General features: G+C 39.2%; 1 protein-coding gene across 2 annotated transcripts in view; it reads left to right on the plus strand.

The window, feature by feature from the left end:
• Positions 1-26,490, plus strand: part of Gpc6 (glypican 6) — a 1,089,239-nt gene that overhangs the window by 538,256 nt on the left and 524,493 nt on the right. For both annotated transcript variants that reach the window (XM_055609996.1, XM_055609997.1), the window contains exon 3: positions 15,095-15,486. In XM_055609996.1, the coding sequence (XP_055465971.1) occupies positions 15,095-15,486 (392 nt within the window). The remainder of the gene's footprint in view (positions 1-15,094; positions 15,487-26,490) is intronic.

A 26,490-nucleotide genomic window follows, 5' to 3' on the forward strand; every position in this document is an offset into this window, starting at 1 on the left:
GAGTGTGAGGAGATGTCTGCCCTGGACGATAACCGGAAGCAGGGTTGGAGCTAGGAGGGGAAGATTTACCACCTGCAGGCCCAAAGTGGAGGGGTGGGGGGGTCACATCGAGCAGGACAGATTCCCTGTCAGTTTAACCAGACCAACCAAAAACAGCCTTTGGAAGGAAGCTTTGCAAGGCTTTTAAAATAATTCCTCTCCAAACAGAACTTTCTTAATTCTTTCACACAGAGTGTACGTTCTTCTTGAAAATCATGCCGATAGCTGTGGTTCTTTTTATAACAGACAATAAAAAAAGAATTAAAAATTGTATCACGTTACTCTATAAGCTATTCTTAAATAATAGCAAACAAAGTATCTACTAAAGGGAAATAATAAAACTCAAGTAGGTTGTTTTCATTTCTCAATTGAATTTACTTTTTGATGTCTTTTATTTATAATCTATAAAACTCAGAGATTGAAATATATAATGAAGTATATTCATATATTAAAATTTTACCACTAGATTAAAATCAACCTGTCTCTTCTTAGGATTTAATTTGACTTAAACATAATGGAAAATAAGATACATATATTCAGTACTGAGGAGTTGCCTGGGAGCTCATTAATTGCCTTTTTATTTTTATTATAATATTTGTATTAACTCCTTAATTTTATACTTGCATACACTGTATTTTGATCAGATCAATTCTCTTTTTTAATTTTGTAATTTTATTTATGTTCAGAAAACTTAGTGTACTTTTAACCCGGTTTAGTGGCAAGTTAAGCCTTTGCATTTCCCAGCTTGGCAGTGCGAGCCACAGATTTAGAACCCAGGAAGTTGCCCTCCCAGGGGTAGTGGGTCTTATCAGATCTGTCCTTGTAATTGGCCAGAGCAGCCTTGTCTTCCGAGTTAACCTGCGTGAAGGCAAGCGTGTGCTAGTCTTCCTGTGGACCAGCCGCCCCAGCCTGGCCTCTTTCCACACAGGTCAGGTAGGAAACCCACCAGCTCAATGGGGTCTCCGTCATGGGCCATCACCACCAGCTGAGCCTTCCTGTTCTCCACCAGGTGGTGACTATATTGACCCTGGCTGGAAAGACGGGTGGTCTCTTAGTTGGGACGTTTCCTTTCCCAGCTGCTTTCTTCTCAGCATGGGCCAATAGCCTCTGTTTCTTCTCCTGCTTTGTCTGTGGCCTGTACTTATGGGCAAGTTTAAGCAGCTGGGTAGCTGTTTGCGGGTCCAGGGCCTGGGTGACCTGGTTAATGGCAGAAGGTACCTTAAGCCGCTTATAGAGGATGGCCCCTTGCCGCTGCAGCCTAATGTAGGGGGGCCATTTGACGAAGCATGTGAGAGCTCTTTTGGGCTGGAAATCCTGCCCAGTGCCAAAGCTCTTGGGCCTTTTCTCAAACAAAAGACTGACCACCCTGTCGGCCTCCTATTTCTTCCTGACGGTGGGGGCCGGGACCACCTTCTTCCGCTTGATGGTCTTTCTTTTGGGCATCTTGCTGGGTTAGAGGAGAGTGGTCAGATGAATTCCTTTTTAATTCCATTTGTTTATTATTTATTAGAGGATTAACTCAATTTTTTTTTAATTAACTGATTTTAAAAACAGTGATCATCCAGGCACGAACACCATTTTTGTTTTTTAATGTTTTCCCTTGGTACTGGACATCAAGCCCAGAGCTTCTCACATACTAGGCAAGCCCTTATCGTAGACATGTATCTCCCAATCTGACTCTGATAATTTCTTTAAAAAGAGCAGAAGGCCACAGGTTTGCACAAAGTACAGGCAGCTTAGTAATGCTGAGTGGGAAGAAGGGTCTTCCCAAGAGAAGAGAACACCAATCGGTCATCTGACACCAGATGACCAGCTCTAAAACACGTTCATACAGGTAGCACCCCACAGGCGTGTACGTGTACTTGAATTTATGAAAATATAAAGATGCGCATGTACACATTCATATGTGTAACGCCACAATTAGTAAAATACGAGCCACGAACTTGCAAGAGGGTCTTATGTAGGAGGGTTCGGAGGGAGGAAAAGAGGCAAATGATGTCATTAGATTACCAAAAGTAAAGATAGTAATTTTTAAATTACTGTAAGAAAATCTGTAAAAATCACTGGCAAAACAAATATAAAGAGTTTGAATCATATGTAGGGCAACCATAAAGCAGTTCACTCATGCTTGGTTGGCTCTTATATACTACCTTATGTCTTAGCCTTATATGCGACAAATCTGGATCTCTGGTTTATGTATTCACCAAAAGTTTGCCAATTACCTTTGAGTTGAGACATCTGTGCACATTCAGCTGACCGCTTGCTGATGAAGAACTTAAGACCTAGAGATCAGACCTGGGACTGTGTTCCCAGCTCCTACCCAACAGGTTCAAAGTATGTGTAAGTGAGGTGAATGGAAGGCGATGGCTCTTCTCTGCTGTTGTTTATGTGAACATTATTACAATTGGTCACTGTGGTCATAAAATTTCCACCAAAATCTCAACAAAGAAATGAGCAAGCATTCCAGATTCATAAGCATTTGCACCCCAGACTTTAATGTGGGCTGTGTATCGATGAGTGTTGAAACTGACTGGTTTGTGGTGGCACCTGTTTGAGAACATTTATTTGGGAAAGCAAACTAGCAGTGTTCTTCAAATTCCTACAATTCTCTGTGTATGGTTTCCTCTGCTTAGACCTCTGTTAAGGAAAGTAAAAATTTCACCCTTGAGTACTCCTAGTTTCAGATGGACCCGAAAGGATATCATACAATTTTAGCTTTAAGTTAAAACTCTTCAATATAATTTTTTATGCATCCTTGCATCTGTGCAGCTCAGTCTTCCCCAGAGACTTCAGCTTCTATTGTCTGTCTTATGTGCTTAAACGCTGCCCTACTTACTCTGGGTCATGCATTCTCTTTCTTGCTCAGCTGTTAATTAGCCCTGGGACTGTCAAGTCCTGTTCTTCTTCTTTCACTGCTGCATACAATGTGGTTCCCTTGGTCTTGAGTGGCCATGATATCTAGTAATCCATCAGTGAAGGTGGAAGGCAACTGGTGTGTATCTGGCTCTGAGGAGTTACAGGACAATAAGAAAAGCACAACCCGTCATGGCCTCTTGGTACCCTGGAGCTTCTTTGTATGTTCTCTGTGTGTGTGTGTGTGTGTGTGTGTGTGTGTGTGTGTGTGTGTTCACCATCACGTCTTTTCAGCCCATGCAACCTCCCAGGTGCACTGATCAAAATCAAGGGTTTAGAGAACAAAGAAGCTGCCCCTACCCTGCTAACTCTCTTTAAAATTTGCAGCATATTTTTCCCTACTGTTCTACAATATGAATACATACATATCAACACATTAATACAACTTGTTCAGTCTACGCAATGTTACTTGAGTATGTATGTCATCAAGGCTCATCAGTTGGTGTCTCTTTTTAAGAATTTATGTATATGTGTCTGTGTCTGTAGAGAGCCTGACATGTGTGTGAGGAGCTGTGGAGCCAGAGAGGGTAGCAGGTACCTTGGAGCTGGAGTTACAAGCAGTTACAGCTGTCTGATGAAGGTGTTGGGAACTAAATTAAGGTCCGCTGCAAGGAGCAGCAAATGATCTTGACCACTGACCTACCTCTCCAGCCCTGCAAAATGTGTTTCTAAAGGAAAGCAGGAGCTGAAAATTATATGAAGGAAAAGGTGACAGAGGAAACAAGTTCATTCTCCCATGTCCACAATCCCAAATCCATGTCTCTGGATTGACTTGAATACTGAACTCACTTCCGTGTTCTGAGCCTCACTCTTGGTGGTTTGATGGTGGAGTCTTTCTACTCCCAGCAAGTGTTGGTTGAACAAAGAATGATGACTGTGGGAAGAATTGGGTGTGTGAACCCTGCAGTTCATATTATAGAATGAATCACTCCATATATAACTACCACTTTCATTGGAAATTTAATGACTTCGTTCAGTTGAGAAAAACAAGTAAGAAAGAATTTTAGGTTGTTTTTAATATAGTTCTACTTTTGGCATGTAATCCAAAGCTGTGATTAATGCCTTTTTAAAGAGAAAGATGAAGCAGGCTTGTGGGCAGACCTAAAGGGTATTTGTGGAACACAGCTAAAAGAATATAATGATGCAAATGAACTGTGAATGTGGTTTCCTGCAGTGCCTGGAGGGACAGAGAAGTACCTGCTATGGCTCAGAACAGTTGTTTGCTTTTGGCAGAAACTGTCAGCAAAATCCAAACTTAATTCATGATTGTGGGAATTAAGAGTTTGTCTATACCACCTAGAGAACACAGAGGCCCTAATCAGTCTTGCTTACTTTAAAGATGTCTTTGGGAAAAATAAGCTACCTAGACATAAGCATCTGTACCTCTACTGTGGGAAATCTCAGGGAGTATAGAAATGTTTCACCTTGTGAAATCTGAATTCTAGTCAACAATTCCCTGCTTTATCATCACAAATCTGCCCTTGTCACATGGTCCTGCATTACACACCAGATTCTGAAAAATTGTCTGCCATTAAAGCCTTTCTGCTGACTCCAAATTAATAGTAATACATTGAGGGACTTTGGGGCAAGGTATTGACAAATTTTAATGAACACTTATGGTTGAAACTGATGATTTATCATTAAAGATGTCTTCATGGAAAAGTCTAGTCGATTAGACAAATTAGGAAAATATAAAATGGCAGAGTTAAGTTGACCTGAATAATGCATTAAATATGCATTATTGCAGTATTAGTTGTGCATTAATTGATGTCCTTAATAATAAATTAGCATACTGTTATACTATTACTAAATGTTTTATTATATTTTTGAAAATTTAATTTATTTACTAGATTGTCCACCAACATCAAATTTGCAGGAATTCTCAACACACATCGAAAAAAAGATAAAAACAAATAATCTTGTAGATTAATGTAGAGAGCAGTTTTGAATTATGTGTTTTAGTATTTTAATAGCTAATATGTTTATTATATTATGGCCATAATTGTTGAATTGTAGAGAAAGCTTTATTTTGTTTGGGGGCATTTGAGAGTTTTTGCAAGGTGCTGAAGAATAGTTTACATTTCTGTTTTCACTAGTTACCATTAAGAACAGTCTTAAAATGTGGAAATCATGGTGAGATATGGCTGAGTGTTTATGTGCTGGCCCAGCATCCAGAGACCTTAGGTTTGATCTCCAGCAACACCAAAAAATTGTAAGTCTGAAAGAAAACACTGGAAATTTTAAGTAGAAAAATTAAAATAGGTTTTTAAAACCTAGCACCAAAATTGAATGGATAACTATTTCTTCTTTGGATTAACTCCTATTTTAGATCCCGAAGATACTTTGTGTTTTTTCCTTATTGCATTTTATAGGGATTTATTGAGCTATATATTATATTTATTGATAAATTTAAGTCAGTAAAATTATCTAAATTCTTTAAAAATCAAAAGGATAAGAACTTATTTCCGAATTTTACTTATCTTTTAAAAAACTTTTATTTTTTTAATTAATTACAGTTTATTCATTTTGTATACCAGCTGTAGCCCCCTCCCCATCCCCTTCCAATCCCACCCTCCCTCTTCTCCTCCCATGCCCCTCCCCCAGTCCAGTGATAGGGGAGGTCCTCCTCCCCTTCTATCTGACCCTATCTGTCTAGTCTCATCAGCACTGGCTTATCTTTAAAAGAGGATATAACAATGCATAAACCTTGGGGCTGTTAAACTGCATTTTAACACATGTAATGAAAATAACATAAGGAGAAAAAAAATTATTCCAACTATTCATATGAGAGTCAAGAAAATAATGGTTAAACCATCTTTTCAACTATAAAAATTTAAAACTATAAGAGGCCTTGTTTAATTAATTCATCTTCAAATATGTACATGAGAATTTATGACCTCTTGTCCCAGAGACCAGTAAAACTTTTGAAGAATGTTAGATGTTAAATAGCTTTGATGTCATACAAGGTCTCTATTGAATGTTTTTTATAATTTGTGGTTTTCTGCTTGCGTTTAGCTCACACATCGAGAAGCACAGAATCTGTTCCTAGCTCTCGACTGGTAAATGACTGGAAACTGAACTAACCGTCAAAGTATGTCCTGGAGAGTGTTTGCTGGCTTGCTTCTGTTTAAGCCTCTAAGTGCTGAAACAGGGAGGGTGCTCTGTTGAGGAAGCAGCCGGGTGATGCTCTGTTGTGTTGGTAGGCGCATTCTCTACTACCAGGGCCATGATGAGCAGTATAGGTGTCACATCCCCAGGGACCTATGACGTTCAAGATCAAGTCTGGCCCCCTTCATGAAAATGCCAAATGTCCGTCAAGGAACACTGAATCAGGACACTGATATTCTTAAGTTCCAATGGTCTGGTCATTTTCATCATTTGTAATCAGAATAATTAACTGTTTATAAAACTCTTCATTAGAAATTTATTTTGGAAGCAGAAGCTCTCTCTCCACATCACTGTATATGAACTCTGACAACGGCACCCTCACTTTCTTACATGCCTTCGTCTTGGCATTGACATGCTTAGCAGAGTCAAGACCTCATCTTTGTGAATCCCTTTAGGTGGAACAAATAATAGGTTTCCATTATTCTAATGATATCACGTTACCCTAAATTAAAACATGCATTAACTATGTTAGCAGTGTCACTGGACTTAGGTGTGATATCATCAGAGTATGAAGATATGATTTATATGTGACTTACAAGGAATATGCAAACATTTCCCTCTGAACATATATTATTCATAACATATGTGCTGTTATAAAATGATGTATGTTTACATATATCATAAAATGAGACACATTTTTGTTAGGTATTTTATCATTCCTTGTTAATCCAGTCAGTGTTTCATACCCTAGCAAAAGCGTAGGTTTTATGGTTGATTCTCTACTCTAATTGATGCAAACTATTTGAGGAAAATAGATTTCTAGAGATTTGAGTATGCTCCCCAGTTCCAATTACCCATATAAGCTAATTAATATTAGAGGCAGAAATCACACACACATGAATCATTGTGTAAATAATTTATATACAACTTTAGAATGTATTTTACAATTTGAATTTAAGTATGGTTGCATCCACCTACTTAGCGATTTACACGACTTGCCATTAACTGTTCAGATCTCACTGTGAAAGTCTCACTAGTGATAAACTGCCAAGTTCCCCACCACCTACTTTTTTCTTGGAGTTCTTCCTTGTTTCTAATATTTTTCCAGCTCAGGTTCAGTAATCTGCAGCATTTCACTTAACATTGGAAGCCGGTGTTTGTTTACTCATAAACACAGCAGAGAAACTTGTACCTGATTTACATAAAATATGTATAACACATGTATTATCACACTATATGCCTTTTTAAGGTAAAGCCACTTCCCAGGTCTTGTGTCTGGTGATAGTCCTCATTTATTGATCCAAACTCTTGTAGCAGACAGAAAGAAAAGGTAAACATTACATTTTGTTCTATTGTTTCAATTTTAAAGGAGTTTTTCCTGTGAGGGTCCAGTCAGCATTCACTTCAGAAACAGAAATGTGGTTTCAATAGGCCTTCAAATGCAGAGATTTTTAATATTTTCTTTTTTTTTCATTTATTTTTTTTTTAAAAGATCCCCTAGAACAGGAGTCACAGACAGTCGAGAGCTGCCATGTGCCTGCTGGGGATCGAACCTGGATCCTTCGGAAGAGCAGTCAGTGCTCTTAGCTGCTGAGCCATCTCTCCAGCCCTTTAATATTTTATTCTGTCACTTTGAAACCATCTAGGCTTCTATTAACTCCTAGAAGGAATTAAGTTGTAATCCTTGTTATAATTAGTATAATTTATGACTACATAGAAATAAATGTATACAGTGTAAAAGAAATGTGAGTTAGGAGATACAGAAGTAGCAAATAATCAATAAACATGCATATACTTTGTCTCTCAACAATTTATAGATTCTGATATTTCCTCTGTGTATAATTTCAACCCCATAATTTTTGAAAATGCATTCTGAAGGTCTACAGCTTATGCAAAATATGAATAACGATTAAGAAGAATCTCTGAGTCAACCCTATCAGGACTGCCTGGATCTTCTTTCTCTGTGGGCTGGCTGGGTCGCCCCACCAGGAAGAAGTGATCAAGAAGCAGGCACCTGAGTTCATGCCAGAGACTGTCTTTTCTCCCCTTACTAGGGCACCCACATGGAGACTGAGCTTCCCATGGGCTACATCTGAGCAGGGGATCTAGGTCCTCTCTATGCATGGTCCTTGGTTGATGCATCAGTCTCTGCATCCCCCCCCCCCCGGGAGGGCCCAGATTTTTTGACATTGTTGGTCTCCTTGTGTGGCTCCTGTCCCCTCCGGGTCCTTCCATCTCCCCCCTCTTCCATAAGATTCTCTGAGCTCTGTCCAACATTTGGCTGTGAGTCTCTGCATCTGCTTTGATTCTGTGCTGGGTAGAGTGTTTTAGATGACAGCTGTGGTAGCCTTCCATCCTGTTCCCTCTCTTCTAGTGCTCCCGGTGTCTATCCTGTTTTTCCTTCTGAATGAGAATTAAGCATTATCATAGGGTCCTCCTTATTGTTAGATTCCTTAGGTCTGTAGATTTTAGTATATTTATCTTGTTTTATAAGGCTAATATTCACTTATAATTGAATATATACCGTGTGTGTGGGAGAGGGATATAGGAAGAGGGAAGGAGAGAGTATGGGACCAGGAGGAGAAGAGAGAGGGGACAACAACTGGGATAAAAAGTAAATAAATTGTAAATAATAATAAAAATAATAAAGTTTAAAAAGAAGGAAAAATTTCTGAGATGATTTGGAAGAATATCTATTCAAAGTAGATACTCCTTCTTCCCCTCATATGCTTGGTTCTTTTTAATTCATTGTGAAGAACTAAATAGTGACAGAGTTGTACTTATTTGAAACATCAATGTGAAATCAAACTCCAAAGAGACTTTACTCAGTGCAGGACATTTTCGACAGCGTGGGAGAATTCTGTCTGTGCAAGACTGTCATGCATGAGGCTGCACAGAAGTTCAGAAATTCACACCGTGGTAACATGCTGGAACTACTCATATGTAGGCAGGAAAACTGTGGCTTAAGAATAGTGGCAGGCACTGGGGAAGAGTCAAGGTCTGAACTGCAGCATTGGCACTATTGAGGACCAAAGTCACACTAGAATAGGAGCCAGGGTACTTTATGATCAGATGTCTGTGAACTTGGAACATGGCAGGATTTGAATGATTATGTGCAAAAAGGCTTACATTTGGAAGACCATAGGAGGGTGAATCAGTAGTGAACCGTGGTTCTTGCTCTCTCATGCACACACATGTGCACACACACACACACACACACACACACACCAGGTGTGTAGGTACGCACCTGTAATGCAGCATCTGAGGAACCCACCACTCAGCACTAGAGCACTCCATTTATCTGTCTGCCTCCCATCATTCACTCACTTCATCACTTTTTAAGACTCTAAGTAACAGGAACCAGCCATAGAAACAACACTGATCTGTAAGGATCTTATCTTGGACATCACCTGCATTCTCTCTCCTTTTCTTTAACATGTAACTCATTATTTAAAAAAATAAGCTCCAGGGGTGACAGTATCTCGAAATGTGCTTGGCCCAACCAGGTTCAGTTAAGGTGGGGAGAATGATTATATTCCCTAGAGGACACTGTGGACATTATCACTGGCGTACCGAGTGAAGGCTGTGCTACCGCAATAGGAAGTAGCAGGCACGGCTACTCATTATATCCTATGGTGCCAGGGAAGAAGAATCGAGTTGTGCAGTACTGAGGCTGAGACACCTGAGGTAGAAGAGTAGAGTTCGACTCTGCAATGCCATGCCATGGGTGACACTTGCCTTTACTTACGTACAGGACCACACCCTGGACAGTGGAAGGCCATGGCCCATTTCAGAGGCATGTTTATTGGTTTGTTCTTTTGTTGGTTGGTTGTTTACCCTCAAAGTAGAGCACAGGTATGGATTTTCCTTCATTAATGCAACTAATTGAATCAACAGTTTCCTGGTGTAAGAAAGTGATTTTTCTGAAAGAAGGAATGTTTTGAAAGCTGACACACAGCTGTGAATTAAGTCATGGAGGAGATAAGAGGCGACTGTGTTGTATGAATCACAGCCTTCATAGGTCTTCACATCCAGAACTATTGTATCCTCCAAGACAGTTCCTCATCTAAACCATTCCATAGCTAAAGTCTGACTTATCGTGATTTTAAGGGGTGAGGGAGTGGAAGAAATGAGGTTAAGGAAAAAGTGCAGAGTCAGCCTCCCCTCTGCACAGCTGGCGTCTGTAACCATGTGCGGCTACAGCTGTCAGTGAGGACAGCCTTTCATGTTTGAGTTCTAAAACAGGTGTGAACAAACCAGCTTCACACCATCATCCCAATTAATTGTGTGTGTGTACAGGATTTCACATGTGTATATACCAAGAAACTTGTCTCCTTTTGCCATGTAGATCTTGAGGATCAAGATCCAGCCGTCAGGTTTAGTGGCCCCGGTTCCTTTACCTAGGGAGCCATTTTGCTGGCACCAAATCATCTCCACCACACGGCTTTCTGCAGGGAACGAGGTGTGAAGGTGTGTACCTATAACCCAGCACAGAGGTGAAAGAAAGAAAGAAAGAAAGAAAGAAAGAAAGAAAGAAGGAAGGAAGGAAGGAAGGAAGGAAGGAAGGAAGGAAGGAAGGAAGGAAAGAAAGAAAGAAAGAAAGAAAGAAAGAAAGAAAGAAAGAAAGAAAGAAAGAAAGAAAGAAAAGAACAAGAAGAAAGAAAACAAAACAAACAAAAACTGTTGGAAGTTTGAAGTTTGAGGCCAATCAGGGCTATGGGAGATCCTGTCTCAAAAATATAAAACTAAACAAAAAGCCCATCTGGGAGCATAAGAGTAGACAGAAAGTGATGTCATGCTGTGCTTCAGCCCATCTGCATAGTCTCAGTGCTCCCTTACACAGGATATGCTTGCCCTCAGTAGTGTTAATAATACAACTTTTCTGGCCTGATTTTGCTATGTCCTACAGCTGATGAATTGTCAGGATGCCTCAGCCTGCCTTACTTCAGTCTTTTCCTTTTCCTTTGGTCCTGCATGGGACTTTCTGTTCTGTCACCCACTTGGATGCTTCATTTAAAACTTTTCTGAGGTGAACTTAGGGCACCCGTTAACACCCAGGAGTTGATGCTTTGCTCCGTACGTGGTCTCCTTGTGGTTGTGTGCCCTTGCTTTTGGAAGAGTGGCAGTTTTCATCTACAAGGCTGCTCTTTGACCTGTCGGCCAGCCCTGCAAAACTCAGCTGTTTGCACGGAGCTCCCCCTCCTAGAGGAGCAGAACCCCCCAGAGGCTAATGCTTGCTGGAAATGTTCTTTTGTGCGCCTGTGAAGATTCCTTGAAGCCACCTTTGACGTGCATTTTGTGACTGGGAGAGAAAAAAATAAAATATCATTTTGTTCACCCAATCAGTGTCTCATAGATGAGAATTTTGTTGAGTGGAGGCTTTCTCAGAGGTGAGCTGCCCTTTTCTGTTACACAAAGGGTTATGGCGACATTGGCTTTTCTTTTACTTCTCCTGAATTTTATTCTTTTTAATATGTCAGGACACAACATTTCATCAGTAAAATGGGTCAGGGAACTGTCTTCCAAATCTCAATTTTGTTTGGCTTCCTGAGAAACAAATTTCATCCGAACATATAAAACATATAATCCGTAGTTCAAAGAGTTATCCTTCAAAAAGGAGAAGTCCTGAGGAACATAAAACATGGGTGGTCTTTTAGTGGACATTAGTTTTGCTTCATTATCTTGGATCCTTATTTCTCCTCTAACCAAAAATTAATATACCCTAATGTTGTTATAGTTAAACATTAGTGTCTTTCAAGATCAAATATTAACTTAGAATGTAAGGTCAGTAAACCATGTAATGATTTTGACCAAGAAGAACTTTTATTCTTGAACACCAGTCAGTCTAGTAGCAAACTTTAGATATGACACACCCTTAAACAAAAAACATTACCTTAGAATCTAATGACTATTATCTTTCTTCTGTTTCTGTTTTGTTCTGATATAGCATATTGTTAAGTAGCAGAGACTAGCCTTAAACTCTTCATCTTTCTTCCTAAACATTTAAAATACTGAAATGAAAGTCATGGACCACCAAGCTTGGCTTAATTCCTTGAGCTATATAGATTTAATTATAATATCTTAGTTTCTATACTCAACAATGAACAATAATTTAGGCACAGGAAAATGCATCATAAGATAGACTGAGGAGGCCATTTATTTTTATCTATCCACCTTCAAAGTGGGATTAGGCCCAGTATGTCAAACTTCCCTGTTAAAAAACAAACCTCTTAGAGCATCACCCTTAGTAACAGGAAAAAACAAAGTTAATCTCTAGAGGTAACCCCTGTGTCATCTTCGGTGAGGATGGTCTGTTTGTTGATCCAGTTCTGTCTGTCTATCTTTCTTTCTCTCCTTTGTAAATGTACAACACACTCTTGATTACTAAATATTCATTGAAGAGGGCCCTACTCTATGCTTAATAAATTAAGTTTTAATTCCAGAGTCCAACAAAATAATTAACCTCAAAAAAAGACTAATGAATAAACTGTTCATAGCTCATGACTAGAATACACTTTCCAATCTCATTATATTAGTATTTTGCAATTCAGTGATTTTGTTCCATTTCTTTCTTTTTTTTTTTAATCTTCTCTCACAATCTTAATACCTCTCACCCTTTCCCTGGGTTAGCACACACACGCTCTCTTCATTCTTGGTACCAAGACTAAAATGTGTTATTTAGGATAGTTTTTATATTTGGATATTGAATAGTAATAATTTTTATTATTCCCTTTTAGAGCCAACTAGGTAGCTATTTATGAAAAAGGTTTTATTAGGCATTTGATTTCATAAAGTCATAAGTCAAAGTGACATTCAATGTACCTAATTATCTGCTTCAACACTCGTTTTCTTTACTATATTATCTTGATGGTTAAAAAGTTTGTTTCTTTCCATTTGTGTGTTCTTACCTAAGATTTTTTAATTAAATTTTTATTTTTTTACATTAATTACATTTTATTTGCTTAGTCTCCCAGCTGTAGCCCCTCCCTCAGTTTCTCCCAATCCTACCCTCCCTCATCTCCTCCCATGCCTCTCTCTAAGTCCACTGATAGGGGAGGTCCTCCTCCCCTTCCATCTAAGATTTTAATCATAGAAATTTATGGGCACTGTGATAGTTTGAAACCTGTGTATGGGGCATAATCATTAAATCAGGGTGATTTTCATTTCCTTAAACATTGAAAAAATGTTTTTGGTTAACACACCATTATATACATTTGTGCATTTGGTACTTCAATACATAATTAAATATGTATGTCTTGATCAAAACAGGGATAGCAACACTTTCATAATTTTTTAATTACAGAGGTCTAATAATATGTAAAGTAGTGTTACATTTAGGTAAAAAATAAAAATATATTTTCTGGCTTGAAAAATTATTTGGGTTTTGTTAGCCATAAAGACTAAATAATCTCCTAAATTCTGATACATCTGTGACAAACAGAATGTTTCCGTTTAATACAACTAATGTGAAGAAAGAAAAGCTATGGGTAAATATATTACAAATTAGGGGAAATTAACTCTTTAAATTTTTTTAAATTGAAAAAAAATCCTATGGCAATCATCATTCTTTTAGTGTTAGAAAGTAGTTTTCCAATTATGCATATTTTATAAATAGCAAAGTTTTGTTAAAATAAAAATACGAATACAAGGAAAGAAAAGTATTTTTTCTCCATGAAAGTCAAGTCAACGGTCCTCTGTAAACTCTGTTGCTTTGGCCTTGTTTGGAAACAGCATAAAATAGTTATGATCAAGATGTTTGATTCCACATGAATCTGAATCAAAGTTTATACTCAAATACGCACTGTACCAACTTCTGGGAAAAATCAAATTAGCTCCTATAGCTGCAGCAGAGGAGAATTTACCAACGTTCCCTTCTGCGTTTGGGAAGCTGTTGCCCAGGGCTCTCAAGGAAGGGTTTCTAGTTTCAGCTTGGCGCCCTTGATGTCTGTGGGCCTGCCTGGGTCCCTGCACCCACAGGGAGACAGAGCTTCGGGGTACAGAAAGACGTGAGACGCCCTGCAATCACTGTCCTGTTGGAAACAGCTGCCGAGCGGATAGGCTCGGCTCAACCCTTTCTCACCCAATCTACGCTCTGAATATGGGCCCCTGCAGCTGGCCTAAAGGAACACCGGGAAGGCTGGCTGTGTCCACCGCCTGTAATTTCCATCTTAGGCTGAGGGAGTAGACCCATGAATTTAGAGCCGCCCACATGAGAGAAGGAGGAATTCCTCTGCTGATAAGTATTTTTCATTTAAAAACACCAAATCAGAAAGCCCCGCTGTCGATATTTTGTAAGTTCAATGAAATGATACCTTATATTTATGATAACCGAAGCTATCCCATGGCTTTGTTGTTCTCTGTGTCCATCTTAGTTATATTCTTTGTAGCTTTACCGTTAAATGATTTAATTCCATGAGTTTCTGGACATTGTCAGTTTATTGGTCGACGGGACTGAGAGAGAGACCAAACTATTGATTAATTTTAGCACACCTTTTCCAAGTACAAGCAGTTGGTGAAGAAAGGGAGGAAATGGATTTATTAGTGTGCGTTTGCCAGTGCATTAATGATGACCCTTTGCCCATTACGTTTGCAGTCTATTTTGACTTTTCTATCAAGTCATTAGTTTTCTAAACTTTAATAATACTTGGAAGAATAATTGAGTTATTTGTAGAAAGGCATTCATTGGTAATCTCCTAGTATATAAGCCAATGTGTTTTAAACGCAGAATTATGGGGTCTTACGATTTCTTTGTCTAGTGGAAAATAACGTGTAAATCAAGTTCGTTGCTCCGAACAGTCTATTAGTGACTTAATCGTAGGATTGTTTTTCTGGGCAGCTGTGCATTAGAGTTCTTCTGTTGTGCTAAGAATGTAGCACAGTGGTAGAGCACGTGCCGAGCGCGCGTGAGGGCCCGCGTTGGAGCCTCAGCATCACCAAATAAAGAAAACAGCAAGTAGTTATGGGTAAGGTAAGTCATGGTCTTAGCCTTTCTCCAGATGAGCCATTTATGACCGCGTTCTCATTTTCTCTCCAGAATTTTTCCGAGAGCTGCTGGAAAACGCAGAGAAGTCCCTCAACGACATGTTTGTGCGGACCTACGGGATGTTGTACATGCAGAACTCGGAGGTGTTTCAGGACCTCTTCACCGAGCTCAAGCGCTACTACACGGGCGGCAACGTGAACCTGGAGGAGATGCTCAACGACTTCTGGGCGCGGCTGCTGGAGCGGATGTTCCAGCTGATCAACCCCCAGTATCAGTTCAGCGAGGACTACCTGGAGTGTGTGAGCAAGTACACGGACCAGCTCAAGCCCTTCGGAGACGTGCCGCGGAAACTGAAGATCCAGGTCACGCGCGCCTTCATTGCCGCGCGCACCTTCGTGCAGGGCCTGACCGTGGGCAGAGAGGTTGCCAACCGAGTTTCCAAGGTAACTGACGGCGAGCGGCCACCCCGCTTGGTCTTCCTCTTTCGTTAAACAAAAGAAGGAGGTTTATAAAACAAACTAACGCAAAAATTCCCATTTCCAGTGGTCTCCGCTCTTAACGGCATCGGGTACATGCCCAACCTTAATTTTTACTTTCTTTTCCTTTGTAGAAGAGAGGGAATTTCAAGCAGTTCTTTATGGTTGGCAATTAATGTAGATATTTATCATCAATGTCGAAGAGTTTTCATGAGTAATACTGTCCAGCCAAGATGGCTTGCAACTAGCATCACCACATCAAAGTTTGGGGGGATGAGACAATCTTATGGGACGATGCACTTAAGTTCTAGTCCTTAGGGATGGGTCAGGGAAACTGGGCATCTCTTCTTCGTCAGGGAGGGAGAGTTCCTTGGTCAAAGTGGAGCCCTCGCCTGGAAAAGTGGCACGGGGGAAGCCAAGCACGTTAGGGACACTAATAGATAGAAAGCATAGGTTCTGTCATGTCGTTTCTTGGGTTAGCCGTTGTCTTTGTATTCAATGCTGTGTGCTCTGTTGGACGTATGAAAAAGATAAATCACTAATCCACTTTGAGGCCTTGTTTTGCAGATAATGTCTGCAAACCTTCGAGGCAAGGGAACACTTGCATTAATTCTGGGCCGCTAGCTTTCTATATTGAACGATCCCTGTGTGGAGCAAATCTGCTTTTGTTTAAGCTCTGCCTTGACATTTAACTGCCTTTATGAGGTGGGCATGCCCAGTTATGAGGTCAGCCCTACAAATAGCCTGAAAGATGATTTATATAAGAAGTAAAGAGAAAACAATATATAAAAGGTGCCTGGCATTATATCTCTTAAAGAAGGTCATATTTATATAGAGATTATTGCCAAACAGTATTTTTTATTACAGGTCTGTGCCCAAAGAGCCTCAAAGGATTTTTCCCTTTCGGTACTACCCTGAAATTTGTTATTGTTTTTGTTCTACTCTTTCTTTCTTTCTTTTTTTGTTCTGTATTTTTATCTCATTATTTCCATCTTGGCATAAGGACATGTAGCCTACTTCTTAAAATTTTTATTTTTCCTGTGAAATGACTTGAAAATTTTCTAGTAAACCCTTTTCATAAAATTATCCATTTCTGCCAGACATGCTGATGCATGCCTGTAATCCCAGCACTCAGTGGAGGAAGCCAGCCTGGTCTACAAAGCGAGTCCAGGACAGCCAAGGCTATACAGAAAAACCCTTTCACAAAACAAAACAACAACAAAAAGTGCAAACAAAAAATAATGAGTTTCTAAAAAGTTACAGCATATGCAAGCATTTTTAAAAAAATGCTTTTAAAGTGATATTTACAAGGAATGCAATGATATAAAGATCATATAGCAAGGATGGCTGATACAATGTTTCTTATTGAATATCAACAATGTTCAGTCTGTTGAAGGAGCAAGTTGGTTAGAAGTGGTTTAATGAGAAAGCAGTAGAGTGGAATGTAAGTCTGTGAAGTCCGAGGAAGTAGAAAACAAAGATGTCCTAAGTGCCATGCCAAAGACATAACCTGGTTTAAGGAATAAATTTAATTAAATTGCAATTCAATGCATTAAAGTGAAATGTTGTCACAGAGGCTGTCACCCAGTTGAAAGATGAAATGTGCATTTACAAAGGACAGGGTGAGAAGCACGGATCTGTGTGTCCGATTTCTGCTTGTTTGTCTTGATTCTGCCTGACTCTGGTAACATTTGGACACCTCTATCATGATCCGGAAAGCTTCCTAGTAAGTAAGAAATGGCACATTTTCCTGTAAACTAGGTAAGGAGCCAAGGGGAAGGTGATCTAATGACTATTTCGCTTGTTTCTCAGGGCTCGGCATTAGTCCCAAGGCTCTTTCCTCGGCCTTTCACAGAGTGTCGGACTCTGTGGTCTCTGTTTTCCATTCTAACATGTCCCTCTTTACGACAAAGGGCATCAGGGATCAACCATGAGCACAACGTTACCTTCAGAGTTTTCAAGAATTCATGAGAGTTGCATCCTCCAAAACACGTTTTCCCTCTCTAAGCAACACCTGCAGAGGTTTAGAGTGTGGCATTGTGGGTAGTGTAACTAAAACTGTAACTATTCTATACAGAGTCTGGCTTAACTAACCTGGGCTGGCATCTTCCCTCTGAGTTTTGGAAATAAAAGATAAAATGGTATGTTATAGCCATGTGGATGGGAAGGTAGGTGAGAGTTGGTTTATAAAATTAGGTAGAGCATGACTTTAAAGAAGTTGAGCAATTTTTATCAAACAATTTATCACTCAAAGATTTTTGGATTTTCACTCCCCCCCCCCCATTCTTTCCAGATAATCTGTAGTATGTTAGGAATGTATCCACTGGTTCTGTGTTTGCTCGTCAGCTACTCTGTAGACCAAGAGGAAAGCAAAAGAAGGTTAACGATAAAAAAAAAAAAAATGTTAATGATATTGAGAGGTGAAGAAAGAACTGAGCTTGAAGCTTAAGCCCTCTGTGTATCTGAAGGGTCTATATGTTCTGCTAATGGAAAGATTTACAGTTGGTTGAATGTTGGCAGAAGTTTCAAGATTCAGGTAAAGTTCCCAGGTGGCATCAACTACTCCCATCATCATGTTTGGGGACTCTGGTTCCCTCCAGTTTCTCATTTTATTTTCAGTGGCATCTGAAGTCTTTGAAGGCATCATTAATAGTTTCTAATTAATTGTTTTGACTGGAAAATGTACTTCTTTGGCAAAACACAGCAGTATGAGACAAATGTTTTGACGGAATGTAATAGTGAAATTCCTCTTTTTAAAGTGGAAGATTACTTTGTGAGACTCAACAGAATTATTTTTTAAACTTATGCTTGCCATTTCATGGACGCAAATGATGTTTTCTCTAGCTTTAAAAACAGTGAAATTTATTTGTGACTATAGCTGAAGCTCTAGATCTGATTCTCTAAGGAATTCTATGATAAGTGTTCTAGGATTTTATTTTCTGTATGAGTTAACATTTTTGAATATTCTAGGAGTTATCAAGATATGAAGTTTCAGAATCTTTTGTTTTTTCTAGAGTATAACACTGTTACTTTAGCTAAACAAATTGAAAACACCTGTCTAGTTGAATACACCCATTCCCTGAAACTGTGGTTCTTCCCTGGAATAATTATACACATATGTCCAAGCAGACATGCAGAAAATTTTTCAAAGAAGCATTACTGAACAAACCTTCAAGTAGGAATATCTTAATTGCTTCTTCTATGTTATATAAGAATGGTGTGAAACACACAATTATGTGAACTATACCATACTTACAAATTTTATTTCAAGAAGAAAATACTCAAATCACCCAAAATGACACAGCATTTATATGAAGCTCAAACAATGTGAAGAGAAGCAACACTTTTTAGGAGAGTACAAAATAAATAATTAAATGTATAAACTCAGAAAATTCAGACTGAAGAACAAGCCATACAATGATATAAAGGATGTTGTATAGTACAGTCAAGCAAAGATACATGGAGCTTTTGAGGTTATCGCTACCTTTAAGCTGGATACTATATTTAGGGGGGCAGGGAGGTGTCCACATGTATAACATGTGTGCAAGATCATTCAACCAAAGAAACTAATATAAAAAAATCTTTTACCAATTGTCCAATTATGACTCTTCATACCTATAGTTATGACCAGTAAGCTAGGTATGTAGGTAGGAATTCTCCATCCTCCCTCTTTTTTTTTCTTACTTGCTAACCTTTCTCTACATTACGCTTAATAATGTTTGGTAGAAATGTAGTATTTCTACATTAGTGCAATGGATACAGTCTATTTTTTCATCATTCTAACTGTACTAAAGAGTGGGTCTTATCTTTTTATGTAGACCTAATGTTGAACAGAAACATGGGTGCTAGCAGCTACTCCAGAGGCTTTGCAGAAAGTGTGCACATTAGGCAGAATTTCCTAAAGAGATCTTAACTGGGTGTCTGCTTACATGACATTTCTATCAGTCACACGGAGGCAGATGTGGAAATCACTCTGGTGTCTTGCCTGGTCTATCATGAAGCCATTTACAGACAAGAGTTCATGACTTTACCTTATCTTTAATAAAAGTAACATTCTAGCCAGGCATGTAGGTCAGTTAGTAAAGTATTTACAAGTTTAAGGGACATAGTGTTGAAACCCCAGAAGTGTGTTCCACCCCCACACACACACACACAGAAGAGAGGAGAGAGAGAAATGGGCGAGCCTGTGATATGAGTACAGAAACATGCAGTAAGTGAGAGGCTGAGAGACAGGGCTCCTCACTGACTTGGTGAGAAAGTGCCTCAAACAAAGTGAGTAAATAAAACTGTAAATGATGCTTTAGGAACAATACTGCTGGCCCATGAACGAACACACACACACACACACACAAACACACACACACACACACACACACACAAACAGAAGTACAAAACAGACCAGTGCACTACCCTACCCCCAAACACACACAAGCTGCTTTGCTGCTTTGGTGGGTAAACGCTTTAAATGGTGGAAGAGCAGTCATGGCGACTGTGGAAGTCATATCGCTGATTTATTTTATAACAATTGCATTAGCGGTAGGGCTGAGAACCGTTACACCTGAAGTTATGGTCCTCCTCCCTTCCCTGTGAAAGGCAAGTGTGGCATTAGGCTTCACAAAGACAAAGGAAGTTTTATCCTGCCTGCATTTCCTGACATGCTGGTTCTTTTAGATGCAAAGACGAAGGAGATCTTATATACAGTAAACATCTCCTGTCACACCCTCTCTGATCATGGAGGAAAACCGTTCTGAAGGAAGTATTGGGTATTATATTTATGGAGGAATTTGTATTCTTTTTAATATTTGCAATTTGGAAATTTTTAAGATGTAGAATGAGAACACCTGAGGTAGCTATCACTTGAATTATTGGTGTCCTTCCTTGGGTGATGATGCTTTGATTTGAGTTGGGTCTTTCTAGAAAAGAAAAGAACTATAAAAAGGACTTGAATGGATGAATTCTTTTTACAGTTCATCTGTTGTTTGTGTTTCCTCTTCTGCAATCAGTGGTTATCCAATTGGACCAATAAAACCCCACTCTCACATAGTGGTAGAAAGAATGGGTATGCCTTTTGAAATTATTTCTGAAGTTACACTTTTTATGTTTGTAACATTTTAAAAAGAAAATTCTTCTCCACATATTATATCCTGACAGCAATTTCTCCTCCCTCCACTTCTCCCAGTTTTTCACAACCTTTCCTCTCCCCCAGATCCACTCCACTTCCAGTTTAGCTTTTAAGGCAGTGTAAGCATTTTATCCCCGAGGTCATATGACAGTTTGTGGATATGATATTAGGAAGGTTCCATGCAAATGGCTAACACATAATTTCATAATAAAGTAGTAAGGAAACCTAGATATGGTAGTGCATATCTGTAGTCTCAACACTTGGGATAGAAAGGATGGAAGCTTAGGAGCTCAAGATCTTTATCATTTACATATCAAGTTTGAAAACTTCCCAGGCTCCAAGAGATCTGATCTCAAAACAATGTGATGCTGCAGCTCACCTCTGTGTACCAACAACAAGGCAAACAAAGAATAAAACACTTACTTTTAAGGGAACATCATCATCAGAACAACAAGGAGACTCAGGTAAAATATTTTGTCATCCAGGAAAAATAGGTAAAAGCAAGAGAACAGACATCACATTCCAAGGGAGCAATGAGCTGTGACTCTTCTTTTTCAGGATCTCAGGTCAAGAGGTTGTGGAGATGAGGCCAGGAGTTAGATTGGAGTGAGATGATGTGAGCATCATTTCTCAGCTTTAAGATTCTCAAGATTTTTACACAAGCAAGGGCTTTTCAAAAGACAATAAGCAGATGCATTATTTTTTCTTATGCAAGATGGTCAATACAGAATATAAACAAAGTGAAAACAATTATTTAGATTCAGTTTGAAAAGTTCTTACAACTGACCAGATGAGAGGCAGTGAGTTCTGAGTCAAAGCAGGTACAGAACAAACTTCCCAACCACCAGATCCAGATAAGCTGTGGGCCAGTATCAAGGAAGGTTTTGGAAACATAGCTTGTTTCCTTTTAGCAATAACACTGAGTTGATGAGTGAGAATTAGCAAGATACAAATGTTTATTTGTAAAGTATGGAAACATATAACCAGGCAAAGAGACTAGCATCAGACAAGCTACCCAGTTTTTTGTATTTAAAGAGGATACAAGATTAATATTAAAAAATTAGTATACAAATGACAAATGGGTTGTGAAAGAAATTGGGATACCACACCCTTCTCAATAGCCACAAATAATACAAAATATCTAGGGCTAACTCTAACCAAGGAAGTCACAGACCTGAATGACAAAAACTTTAAGTTTCTGAAGAAAGAACTTGAAGAAAATACCAGAAGATGGAAAGATCTCCCATGCTCATGGATTGGTAGGATTGCTACTCAGCAATTAAAAACAAGGAAATCATTAAATTTGCAGGCAAATGGTGGCATCTAGAAAATGCCATCCTGAGTGAAGTATCCCAAAAGCAGAAAGACACACAGTATATGCTCACTTATAAGTGGATATAAGACATATAATATAGGATAAACATAATAAAATCTGTACACCTAAAGAAGCTAAGCAAGAAAAGAGGACCCTGGGTAAGATGATCAGTCCTCACTCAGAAAGACAAATGGGATGGACACTGGAAGAAAGAGAAAACAGGAAATAGGACAGGAGCCTACCACAGAGGGCCTCTGAAAGACTCTACCCAGCAAGGTATCAAAGCAGATTCGGAGACTCAAAACCAAGTTCCCAGCAGAGTGCAGGGTATCTTATGAGAGAAGAGAGAGATAATAAGACCTGGAGAGGACAGGAGCTCCACAAGAAGAGCAATAGAACCAGAAAAATCTGGGCTACAGGAGTCTTTCCTGAGACTGATACTCCAATCAAGGACCATTTATGAATATAACCTAGGAAACCTAGAACCCCTGCTTAGATGTAGCCCATGGCAGCTCAGTCTCCAAGTGGGTACCCTAGCAAGGAGAACAGGGTCTGTCTGTGACATGAACTCAGCAGCTGGCTCTTTGACCACCTCCCCCTGAGGGGGGAATAGCCCTGCCAGGCCACAGAGGAGAACAATGCAGACAGTCCTGATGAGACCTGATAAGCTAGGGTCAGGTGGAGGGAGAGGAGGACCTCCCCTATCAGTGGACTTGGAGAGGGGCATGGGGGGAGATGAGGGAGGGAGGGTGAGATTGGGAGGGAATGAGAAAGGGGGCTACAGCTGGGATACAAAGTAAATAAACTGTAATTAATATAAAAATAAAAAATTAATTTAAAAACATATTAAAGGTGGTCATCTTATCAAAGACAATCTACATATTCACTGCAATCTCCATCAGAATACAACACAGTTTTCCACAGACCTTGCAAGTGCGATTCTAAACTTCATATGGAAAAACAAAAACCCAGAATAACTAAAACAATCCTATACAATAATGGAACTTCTGGAGGTAGCTTCATACCTGATCTCAAGCTATACTACAGAGCAATAGTAATAAAAACTGCATGGTCTGGGTATAGAAATAGAATGATGGATCAATGGAATCAAATAGAAAGCCCAGAAATAAACCCACACACCTATGGATTTTTTTTACTGGATACATACATGTAGAAAAATGCAAATAGATCAGTATTTTTTTCACCCTTCATAAAACTCAAGTCCAAGTGGATCAAAGACCTCAACATAAAACCAGACCACACTAAATCTAATAGAAAAGAAAGTGGGTAGGACCCTTAAAATCATTGGCACAGGAGACAACTTCCTGAACAGAACACCAACAGCACAGGCTTTAATATCAACATTCGATAAATAGGACCTCATGAACCTGAAAAGCTTCTATAAAGCAAAGGACACTCTCATTAGAGCAAAACGCCAGCCTAGATACTTGGAGAATATCTTCACTAATCCTACATCAAACAGAGAGTTAATAGCCAGAATATATAAAGAACTCAAGAAATTGAACAGCAACAAACCAAATAATTTAATTTAAAAAATTGGATACAGAGCTAAACAGAAAATTTTCAACAGGGTAGAGATGCACTTAAAGAAATGCTTAGTGTCCTTAGTCATCAGGGAACTGCAAATCAAAATGACTCTAGAATTCCATCTTACACCTGTCAGAATAGCCAAGGTCAAAAACTCAAGTGACAACACATGCTGGCAAACAATGTAGAGAAAGGGGAACCCTCCTCGATTGCTGGTGGGAGTGCTAGCTTGTACAACTACTTTGGAAATCAATCTGGCGCTTTCTCAGAAAACTGTTACTAGCCATACTCTCAAGACCCAGCTAAACCACTCCTGGATATACCCGAAAGATGTTCCAACATACAACGTGGACATTTGTTCAACCATATTCAACCTAGATGTCCTTCAATGGAGGAATGGATAAAGAAACTGGTGCACTTACACAATGGAATACTACTCAGCCATTAAAAACAAGGAAATCATGAAATTTGAAGGCAAATGTATCATCCTGAGGGAGGTAACACAGACCCAGAAAGACACACATGGTATATACTCACTTATAAGTGAATTTCAGTCATATACTACAACCCACAGACCCCAGGAAGATAAGTCTGATGGGCATCTTAGGCTTCGTGTAGTTAGGGGAGTGGGATATCTCTGACATGGTCTATGTTGCCTACTTTTTGATCACTTTCCTCTTATGGGACTTCCCTACCAGGCCACAGGGGAGGAAGATGAACTCAGTTCTCATGTGTCTGGGTAGGGGGTGCCCTCATGAAGGTAAACACAGAAAGAATTTGGGAATGTGGATATTAGCAATACCATCAGTGATGAGTAGAAAGGGCAGGAATATAGGGGTGATCATGAGTATGTTAATTAATTAAGCCTATCATGAAAGGAGTGGTTTCATTGGTTAAAAAGTTAATGGTGTCTAGAAATTGCCTATAAACCAAGGACCACAGACTAGCAAATGTATAGGAACATAATGGTACTATTTTCAGTGGGGGAAATTTAATTATTTTTCTTAAATCATTGTAGCAACTCATTTTTCTCTGACAAGCAAGGGCTATCAGTAGAATCCTTTTAAACTCATATGCTGGATGTCTTTAAGAGGTTACTTTAGATACCCAGCCTTGACATATTTGGAAACAATAAATGTTTAACCAAAGATTCTGTAGCTCTATTGAGCTGCACTCATAGTCTAAGATACACTGTTGTGGATCAATGTGAAGAATGGGCAAATTTGCAGCAAGCTTTGGTTGATTTCATTGCTATGTTTGGATTTTACTTTTGCTGTCTTCAATTTTTCTTTGCTATTTTAGTACCCTGGCTTTCCCTCCCAGGATACAGTGACTGTATTTACAACCATGATGAGCACAGTTAAGCCAATTTGAGTGGCATGTCTGCTGTTTGCCTATGCCCCAGAACCTAAGAACTCCTCTGGTGCAATGAGAAAACTGTGCTGCAAACAGACAAGATATCTTTGTTACTAATAGGGAGCATCCGCTGGTTGCCAATTACAGTACATCACATTTATTTTAAAGCCCAAGGGATAGAATTTCAGGGCTGTAACTCAACCAGTCTTTGCAAGTGCCTTCATGAAGAAAAATGGACCTGAGAGTTTATCCCAGTGCCAATTCTGTCTCTGTTCTTGGACATTTATCTCTAAATGCACTCATGTAATTTCTGCCAGGAAGCTCTAAGAAACATGTTATTCTGTGATTAGGTTCCCACGTAAAGTAGATACAGATTGCAAACAGGAGGTAACTCAGGCTATGTGATATCACTGGGCAAACTTGAAAAGTTCAAGGATTTCTCTTTATTGTCCCATCTTCCAAGATTGGATGTTACAAGGGCATTCCCAGATGTAGTACCAGTGCACTGTAGAGCTTCAGTAATGCTTGACAGACACATGGCATTATCGCCAGTGTTCACATACGGAAGAAGCGCTGAGGGTCGGGGGGGTCACATGTTAGTATATTTTCAAGTGACTTATTAGGTCATGTTGGCTTTTGTTTGTTAGACCAATGGGAGACAATTGTTTGCACTCTGGGTTTTCTCTCTTCTTCTCACTTCTGTGCTGGCATGTAAAGATTCTCCTTTTCATTCTGGGCATTCTAGCTCCCTAGCCCAATGGACATTCTTCACAATCAGGATGGCTCTGCTCCCTGTGCTCAGAACACATCTCAAACAATGCTCAAAGTTTGCATTTTCTTGTGTCTAACTGGGATAGCCAAGAGTGAAAATGGACAGTTCAGGGTGTCAGTAATAGGATAATGGCAACCTTGACATTCAGATGGAAGTAAAACTATAGCCAAAATCAATAGAGTCTTCAAGTTAACATCAGATGACATTTAAGTTTGTTGCATAAACAGAAATTTTGAATTCATTTTTGCCCTTGCAGGATGTGTCAAAAATGCCGCTGTCTTGTGTAACACTCTGCAAAACGCAGTGGGCCTGCTATGGAAACTCCCTCACTCTAGTACACAATATACTGACAAAGCCAGGAAGGTAGATGCTTCGGTGTTTGTTTTCTGTGAAATCTTGAGAATATAGAACATACATTCATTGAATACTTTAAACTTTAATAAACATATTAATTATAAAAACATTTCACATACCATTCTCACAGTAGGTATAAATCTGTCTTTCCATAAAAATATGTTCATTTATAAATAATGTTGTGTTAAAAGTTTTATTTTTTCTTTCCTTTCTAAAAAACACATTCTCTTACTAAAAATATATCAAAACACAAGTTAGCATTTATTTTGCTATATTTTAGTGAACACTAACAATGTTTAGTGAGAAGTCCTTGATTTTTATTATGCTATGAAAAAGAGCCGAGAAGCAAGCCTTTGCAAAATTCTCCATTACCTCCTTCTAAGGATTTTGTTGTTCAAATTAGCAACTGGGCCAGGGAAAATATGATGGCCCTTGTACTAAGAAGTATTATTGAAAAGACCAAGTTTGTGATATCCTGCCCCATTTGTGGACAGAAAATAACTA

Source organism: Psammomys obesus, unplaced genomic scaffold (assembly GCF_907164565.1).
Source record: "Psammomys obesus unplaced genomic scaffold, mPsaObe1.curated_primary_1811, whole genome shotgun sequence".
In the NCBI taxonomy this organism is placed as follows: Eukaryota; Metazoa; Chordata; class Mammalia; order Rodentia; family Muridae; genus Psammomys; species Psammomys obesus.